This window comes from Pocillopora damicornis, chromosome 4 (genome assembly GCF_964200805.1).
Source record: "Pocillopora damicornis chromosome 4, jaPocDami1.2, whole genome shotgun sequence".
NCBI classification, from domain to species: domain Eukaryota; kingdom Metazoa; phylum Cnidaria; class Anthozoa; order Scleractinia; family Pocilloporidae; genus Pocillopora; species Pocillopora damicornis.
Window position 1 is genome coordinate 9,073,130 of NC_142673.1, and position 9,591 is coordinate 9,082,720.

Below are 9,591 nucleotides of genomic sequence, written 5' to 3' on the forward strand. Positions count from 1 at the left end.
ACGAACTCTGCCAGTTGACTGAAATGCCACACACGGTCCCCCTTGCAGATTACTTTCGGCCATTGTGTGACATCAAACAAGAGCCAACATGAACGAAAAAGGAACTGATGTTCAAGAAGCCGATATTGATCCTGTTTTGTTTTAAAGGAAAAAAAGGCAATTCTCTTCGTCATTCACTTAAATTCACAACTGACATTTATGCTGCTATGTTAGAGTTAACTTCGACCAGGTCCCAGTGATTTCGTGTCGCAATCAAATGCGTCAAGCGACATTTAAAAACTTGCGCGATAACACGCATTTAGCGTGCAACACAAAATCATTATTCATCAAGACCACCGTTCAGCATTGAAATTGAGCATGTACTGATTTTAAGAACCGCAACAATATAACGAGAGATTCATGGCTTTAATGTTGTGTGGTGTTCTGAGAAGTTGATTTCTTGCAATATGTGTTGAGGGAATCCTCAATCCAGGCCCTCAAACGAATGGCTTCTATTCATGAACGCTCCTCTGACAGTAGAGAATTAAAACTAGCGTTTCCAAATGTCTCGCTAATAAAACAGGATGATTAGCCTTGTAAATTATTTACAAAGCTGATCATTCAGCTCCCCATCCATGCCTTGAATTTGAAATTATTGCCCCAGCTGCTAATTCGTATGTATTTTCAGGCGATGATCTTACAGGGTACATGTTATACCCCATGTAATAGATGAATATTCAAAGAGACAGTGATTGTTGGCTTTTACTTGAGTTATTGTCAAGTTTATAACAACAGTTTATTTTAATTCTTAACTCTACTGCACTTGAGCTGTGCAAAGCACGATACTGGGTTAAAAACCTGAATTACCGATTTATTTCAATGATTCACTTCCTGTTTGAACGTGATGTACATGTACACGTGATTCTAAAAGAAAAGATATCTACCTACTAACCGTCAAGGGTCTAATGCTATGAAATTTAATCACCAAGTGTCAAGATCGGAATATTTTAACCGTCAACCGTCAAAGGTATCCTCCTTTTGAGACCTTTGAGGAAGAACGGGCCATTGGTTGGCATGAGAACGAAAATGACTGGGAAAATGACATTTTATTGGCTGTCTGATGTGAGTGACGTAGAACGTTTGCAGGGAAAAACTCAAAGGACGAACAGAGGAAACTAAATTTACTTTTAAAGAAAGACACTGAAGGCTGCCGATCACGGTAAGTGCTGTCTGTTTAATAACAAGTGATACCATGCTATATATATGTATGTATTCACTACTGTTGTCTTTACTTAAGACTTTAAGCGTCCCATCAAGTCTCGATCATGTCGTTGATGCTACTTGGCAGAAGGGAATTCTGATATCTGCGATGGAAAATGAAAAGTCATGAGTCCGTAAAAAAACAGTTACAAACAGTGTGTATGATGTGACGTTTTGAAATCCATTTAAAACTACTAGGCTCGATCAATAAATAGTTTTAAACCAGCGCTAGTAAATTGGATATCGAATATCTATAACAGGAGTGTAACTGAGACCATTTACATTTCCTATCAATGGAAGGAAGGCGAGATGTAGGTCACCCGAATCTTATGTATTCGATCTTTTGTACATTTATTTCAGTTTTCCACGTCTTTCTTTCATTGCTGGTGATGGATTTGAACCTGCAAAGATAAAACCATTCACTTTATTTTACAGGAAACGACAAGCCTCAGTGTTCATTCCTTTTGAGCGGTTGGATTTTCATCAAGCGATCAATCACAGCACAATTGAAGCTTTTTCCTGTAAAAGGTAAGCTATCTGCGTGCGATGATAGAATCTTTTCATTTTCTAGCGGGTGAAACCTGCGTGATGGAGACAAAGACTTTGTATAAAACCCAGGTGGGCTTTTACGGGCGTTGTTGTCTAAACCGACCGCACATCTACCCAAGTGTTGCCATTAGAGGTATCTATCTAGATAAGGATAAAAAATCGAGACAATCAGGGTTAACTACAGAGGTTTCAGGTAGACAATTAACAATTGATATGTCTCTCACGGATTTGGAATTTGACATTACTGCACTGAGAGTTCATTCGAATCATGATACAAACTCTTCACAGCTAAGGCTAAGTTTTTATACTCGAAAATTTTGCGAACAAATTTGACGCCAAATGCTTGCAGCCTTTTCAGCTCTCAAAATTCTCGAATTACTTTGAAGAACATTTAATGTTTATTTATTGATGTTAGGATGATTTGATTATTCAGAAACTGAAAAAGTTTTACTTTCCGAGACTAAACCTTGTGAGGTGAGAGCACAAATTTCAAATAAAAGAAGCAATCAACCTCTTTTTATAGATGCAAATTACGTTGTTATTTCATTTTCTAACTATTATGGTCTGTTATCTATGTACCTTTAAACCAGTCACACAACTTATCTTTTAACGGAAGGGAGGGAAGGGGGCTGCACCTGTGTTTCATTGGAAATTATTGTTCTCTTATACATTGAGCGAAAAGAAAAATTGTCGCTTCGTGGTGGCCTTCAATGACCATGACTTGATTGTTGTGTAATCTGCGGCTAAAAAACGTCCTAGGGGCTGATTTCGAAAATGCATACGATCACTGTACGCTTTTGGTCAATCAGAAAAGAGGTAGTGAGTTGAATGTTTAATAATATTCATTAAATTACGTTCGAATTCTTTGCCCACTGAACGGTCGAATAATTCAGTGCCAGTGGGCAAGTGAGTAGCGCTCCCTTTCCAAGTCCAAACAGGATAGATGAAGCCGCGGCTCCTACATTGAGCTGCGGGAATTTTAGTTCGAAATTATGGCGAATAACTCTTTCCTGCTGAACCAGTTCCTGTGTTTAAAGATTTGATCGAGCTGTTTATTTTTCTGTATTCTACAATATCTCAATTTCTTGGCTTCAGGCAATAAATATATTCACTTTTTAGTTTCATAGATTGCGTGACAAAGAGAACCACTGATGGTGTTCCTGTTTACTTAGGTCGACTATTATAGCTTTGGAAATGTTCCCGAAATGCAAATGATCGCAAATTCAAACCGGAAATCTTTCCTGACTACAAATGACGCCTTTATATATATAAAAATGTGATTACATAAAAACTGAAATTCTGTGTGCCTCTTTTAGTGAAGTTCCAAAATCAGCCAATCCACTACAAACTTTATTCTAAGACAATGATAACAAACAAATGACCAGAGAAATCAGAGAAAGAAAAAAAACAATAGTAGGAAATTATTTTCAATCGAACAGGGGTTGATTTTTAGTGTTAAGTACGAATGAATGTCACATTGGCTTTAAAGGTCGCACCGTGATGGTTTGGCACTTTCTTAGAGACTATTTACATTTCAAATATGAAAGCGAGTCATGCTTTGTTGATCTGGAGTGAATTACACAGTAACAAAAGTTCATTAGCAAGTTTCAGCGAGCGCGAATTTTACGTGTCCATGATTAAAAGCTGAAACGATATGGATGGACAGCTTGTGTCATTAGAATGAAAATTGGTGACAGACGGGAAGAAGTAGCGGATTAGAGAAACCTAGGAACAGTATTCACACAGCTTGGTTACTTCGCTAGCATCAGTAACAGGAGATTCTAAAGAAGTCTTGCATTTGTCAGCTGATTAACTAAAGCAGTGTGCATTGGGAGTTAGCTGTAATGATGTATCTTAAGCACTTCAAAATTTTCTACAGAATGTCTTGTTTGAAATAGATGTCTTACACAAATCCTAATGCTGGCGTAGTTGAAAGCCTCGCACCAGAAATCTTATCCGTGACGTCTTGCAAGATTCCTGACTTTTTTCACGGTCTCTGGAGGGTCTTAACTCGGAAACAATTGGAATACTTTAAAGCCACGGATGGGTTAGGTTCTTTCGTTTTAATATCCATAACATGATTTTCCTTTGCAATTGGTTGTAATGAATGAAACATTTAATTGGAAAAATAAAGGAAAACATGTTTGTTATGAATCATTCAGAATTTCCTAAAATTAATGAGAAACTAAGTAAGTTCAGTAATAAGAGCACTTTTTCGATTGAGTGTTGTGTGTGAAATCAGAACCAAAGTAATCTTAATAGCCAATCAGAAGAAAGAAAAATACTCTTTAAGAGCCAATGAGAACTCAAAGAGTATTCACTTAAAAGCATTTCCTTCAGAGCCTCTCATCATTTATCTGTAAGGAAGAACTACCGACGAGCTAACCCGTCGGCAGCGTTTTGCACCTTGCAAAATTTTTTTTGAATTAGTCGCTTCTTATGTATAATGTTTCCTTCACTTCTTTCAAACTTAAAGGAAAGAAGACCACAATGGACAACTCAGAAGGGGTTTTAAACACAGTGCAAGTGGTCTTGATGGGTATGACGATCGCCAATTTCCTTCTAAACACTGGTCGTCTTTCACCAGCCATTGAGTTGTGTAAGGAATGTTTGAGTTTACTAAACAGTCAAGCGCTTGATAAGGATGGACCAATTACCCACTCAATTCTCGTTAAGAGAATCTACACCATAATGGCCACAGCAAAAGAAAAATACGTCAGGGAACTCCTTCTCCTGTACCAGGACTCTGATGACACCTTCCAACTAGGAAGGTTGAATTTATTACTAGCGACTACGCTTCACACTCAAACGAAGTTTGTGGAGGCGAGAGAATTTAATGAGAGAGCAATTAATATCATGAAAACGAATGACGACAAACGAGGAAAAGCAATTTGTTTTAGAAACTTAGCAACATTACTTTATTCCTTGGGAGAATATGGCAAATATAAAGAATATCTGGAGAAGGCCCTTGCAATCAGAACGCAAATAGGTGACAGAGTTGGAGAAGCAATGCATTACAGAGAACTAGGAGGACTGTCCATATTGCGTGGTAACTATGACAAGGCACAAGAATATATCAAGAAAGTACTTGCCATCAGAACACAAATTGGTGACAGAAAGGGAGAAGGAATGGAGCATGGATTCCTAGGAACAGTGTCCCAAATGCTCGGTAATTATGACCAGGCGCGAAAATATCACGAAAAGGCACTTGCCATTAGACTGGAAATTGGTGACAGAGAAGGAGAAGCAGCCGATTACGAAAACCTTGGAACAGTGTTCCGATCGCTCGGTAATTATGTCAAGGCACAAGAATATTACAATGAAGCACTTGCTATCACACTGGAAACTGGTGATATAAAGGGAGAAGCGAAGATTTACGGAAACCTCGGAACAGTGTTCCGGTTGCTTGGTGATTATGACCAGGCGCAAGAATGCTACAAGAAAGCACTTGCTATCAGAATGGAAATTGGTGACAGAGTAGGACAAGCAGCGGATTACAACAACCTAGGAACAGTGTTCCAATTTCATGGTAATTATGACCAGGCACAAGAATATTACAAGAAAGCACTTGCTATAAGTCTGGAAACTGGTCTCCGACAAGGAGAAGCAGCGGTGTACGGAAACCGAGGAACAGTGCTCCAATCGCTTGGTAATTATGACATGGCGCAAGAATATTACAATAAAGCACTGGCCATCAGAATGGAAATTGGTGACAGAGCAGGAGAAGCAGCGAATTACGGATGCCTAGGAACAGTGTTCCAATCGCTTGGTAATTATGCCCAGGCGCAAGAATATCACGAGAGAGCACTGGCCATCAGAATGGAAATTGGTGACAGAGCAGGAGAAGCATTAGATTACGGAAACCTAGGAACAGTGTTCCAATCGCTTAGTAATTATGACAAGGCACAAGAATATTACAAGATAGCACTGGCCATAAGGATGGAAACTGGTGACAGAAAAGGAGAAGCAGCGGATTACGGAAACCTAGGGACAGTGTCCCGATCGCTTGGTAATTACAACCAGGCACAAGAATATCACGAGAAAGCACTTGCCATCAGAATGGAAATTGGTGACAGAGCAGGAGAAGCAGTGGATTACGGAAACCTAGGAACAGTGTTTCAATCGCTTGGTAAATATAACATGGCACAAGAATATTACAAGAAAGCACTGGCCATCAGAATGGAAATTAGAGACAGAAGAGGAGAAGCAGCAGATTACGGATGCCTTGGATCAGTGTTCCAATCGATTGGTAACTATAAGCAGGCACAGGAATATTACGAGAAAGCACTGGCCATCAGAATGGAAATTGGTGACAGAGCAGGAGAAGCAGTGGATTGTGGAAATCTAGGAACAGTGTTTCGATCGCTTGGTAATTATGGCCAGGCGCAAGAATATTACGAGAAAGCACTAGCTATCGCACTGGAAATTGGTGACAGAGAAGGAGAAGCAGCGGATTACGGAAACCTAGGAACAGTGTTCCAATCACTTGGTTATTATAACCAGGCGCAAGAATATCACGAGAAAGCACTGGCCATCAGAAGGGAAATTGGTGACAGAAAAGGAGAAGCAACGGATTACGAAAACTTAGGGGGACTGTTTGTAATACTCGGTGAACATGACAAGGCTCAAGAATATCTCGAGAAAGCTCTACGTATTAGAAAGGAACTCTGCAACAGAAATGGAGAAGCAAGTTGTTATGCAAACCTTGGAGCTTTGTTTCTGTCACTCGGAAAATACCCTAAGGCAGATAAATATCTAGAGCACTCATTGGCAATAATAAAGGAAATTGGCGATAAAAATAGAGAAGCAGATGTCTATGGTCATTTTGGGATAATTTCTCATCATCATCATGATTATGAAAAAGCTCAAGAATATCACAAGAAAGCCCTTGCAATCTATGAGGAAATTGGCGACAGAAATGGAGAAGCAGTCGAGTACACAAATTTAGGGAAATGTTTCCAATCGCTTGGCAGATATAATGTGGCCGAAAAATACATCAACAGGGCCCTATTAATAAGCAAGAATATTGAACACAACTTGAACGAATATGGGTGCCTTCGTCACCTTACGGTGTTGAAACTATCACAATTTAATCTCAAGGAAGCCATGTCGTATCTTTTTCAGTGTATTGGAAAATTCGACACGTTGCGAGGTTTCCTTAAAGATAACGATCAGTTTAAGACTTCTCTTTTAGAGAAGTACGGCAATTTTCCTTATAAGTTGCTCAGCAACTTGCTTTCTTCTACCGGGAAGCCAAGAGATGCTCTTTATGTTGAAGAGCTGAGACGGGCAAGAGGCCTCGCCGACTTCATCACAGCCAAGTACTCTGTAGAAGAGCTGATCTCAGGCAATCCACAGTCATGGCATGGCATTCACAATATCATCACAAAAGAAACAGACTGTACATGTCTTTACATTTCAATTGGAAAAGAACATGCACGGTACTGGATTCTCAAAGCATCAGGAGCCATTCATTTCTCACGAAAGAAAGTGAGTCTGGAGCAACGCGTGGTGACCAAATTAGTTCCTAATTTGGATGAGTTTTTCACAGAAAGCTTTCGCAGCCTTGGCATTTTACCCCAACGGAATTGTGAAGATCGATCATTAGATGACACCGAATCGATGCCACCTCACTATGCCGATGACAATCACGGGCTCCTGCGTGATTATGATCCAAAAGATTTCAAAACGAATCTTCGGTCGTGTTACGAGATAATCATCGCTCCCGTGGCCAGTTTACTGAAGGAGCCCGAGATTTTAATTGTCCCTGAATCCTGTATGTACCAAGTCCCATTTGCAGCCATCAGTGATGAAGAAGGAACATATTTAGTACATACTTTCAGGATCCGCGTCGTTCCCTCTCTGACGACTCTAAAGCTGATTCGGGACAGTTCCCCCGACTACCACAGTCAGAGAGGAGCACTGATAGTGGGTGATCCTAAGGTTGGCAAGGTGCTTTTGAAAGGAAAACGCAGGATCATAACATCATTGCAATGTGCAAGAAAGGAAGCAGAGATGATTGGACGACTTCTTGGAGTGACACCTTTAACTGGAGACCGTGCAACAAAGAAGGCAGTTCTTGACGCAATAAACTCAGTAAGTCTGATTCACTTTGCTGCCCATGGTGATGCCGAAAGAGGAGAGATTGCTCTTTCTCCTAATTGCCCCACCGACTTCATTCCACAAGACGAAAACTTCCTTTTGACGATGGCAGACATTTCGCAAGTTCGGCTGCGAGCTAAACTGGTTGTACTTAGCTGTTGTTACAGTGCACGTGGGAAGATTAAAGCCGAGGGAATTATTGGAATCGCTCGAGCGTTCTTAGGATCTGGTGCTCGTTCAGTGTTGGCGGCACGGTGGGCCATAGAAGACACAGCCACGGAGGAATTCATGAGATGTTTCTACCAAAACTTGTTCCGCGGTAAAAGTGCAAGTGAATCCCTTCACGAGGCCAGGAAATGGTTGAGAAAGAACGGCTTCGAAAAAGTTTCTCAATGGGCTCCCTTCATGCTTATTGGCGATAACGTGACATTTGATTTTGAAAACTGGCCAGTGTCTAAAACATCCAAACAGCCATGAGAGAAGCGAATCCTTTGAAATGGACCAAGTAAAATTTGCAACCATCAATTGCCTTCCTGTGGAAAGAGGACGCCGTCTATGAAGGACAAGATTGATTAACGAAAAACTCTTCTGTGAACGCTTTGTGTAACAATCTGGAACAAGAGAGTTCATAATACAGTGTTTATTAGCCGGCAGTTAAGCTGTGAACAAAGTTCATATGTCAAAACAAACAAAATATGAGTAAGTATTTTCCAGAAGTGATAACCAAACAAATATAAAGCAGTTTTCTTCGCAAATAATTAGTTATTTAAGCGAAGCAAATTTTTCCAATTTTTTTTTCCACTTTTTTGTATTTTCTTATAAAAGGATATGGTAATTAAATGTTTCGACAGCTCTTTTTGCTAAGAAATAAGTTTTAAAATCGCAATAAGGTCGATATAGCGCTCTCCATGTCTCTTGTATCTATACGGAATATAATGCTTAAAATTTTTCCTTGAAATTGATTGCCTGAGTGATCAGTTTTTGACGGGCTAAAATTTTCAAATATTCAATGAACATTCGTCTCGACACAAAACATTCTCAAGACTATTCTAGTTTTAGGAGCAGTTTACAGTCTGTAATATTCTATTGCAGATATATGTGTATAGGTCTGTTTTGTAAACTTCTATGTTGAGTGACTTCCGTTGGTGACCTCTAGTTTAGTTTGTAAAGGTTATTATGTTTGGTAAAAATCGCTTTCAAGAATCTATGTTTAAGAGACAGGCCAGTCATCAATAAAGAGACATCTGTAACTTTAATTATAGAAAATTTTTTTTTTCAGGACTCAATAAGTTTATTAAGGGTAGTTGTCATTTTGCGATGTTCAAGTTTACTAATGTTTAATTAAAAGAAATTATTTTGCTTAAGGTCTTCTCATATCCTGCTGAAGATTTGTAGGGCAGACTTATTTTCCTTTATTGACTTATTTAGGACTTGGATTCTTTTAGCCAGTCCCTCTCCGTTTGTTTGAACGTAACACAAGATGGCTGGTAGACTGGGACTAACGGAACTCCGCGTTCAACTTTGAAAAAAGTGTAATATTTTCTTCTAAATTTGTCTTTACTTTTAATTCACATTTTTTCCCATTTTATTACATAAATACTATCTCAATTATAAACTGACACGTTTTCAATTCCGTCTAGTGTAACTTGTAAATGGACTTTCCTTATCTTATTTGAAAAATTGTTAAAAGGCTTCTTCATG

General features: G+C 39.3%; 1 protein-coding gene across 1 annotated transcript; it reads left to right on the forward strand.

Moving 5' to 3' along the window:
* Positions 1-1,127: 1,127 nt before the first annotated feature.
* LOC113670253 (uncharacterized) lies at positions 1,128-8,505 on the forward strand. Its single transcript, XM_089204981.1, has 3 exons — positions 1,128-1,198; positions 1,675-1,767; positions 4,265-8,505. The coding sequence occupies exon 3, from the start codon at positions 4,279-4,281 to the stop codon at positions 8,365-8,367; it is 4,089 nt and encodes a 1,362-aa protein (XP_089061107.1). The 5' UTR covers positions 1,128-1,198; positions 1,675-1,767; positions 4,265-4,278; the 3' UTR covers positions 8,368-8,505.
* The last annotated feature ends 1,086 nt before the right edge of the window (positions 8,506-9,591 follow it).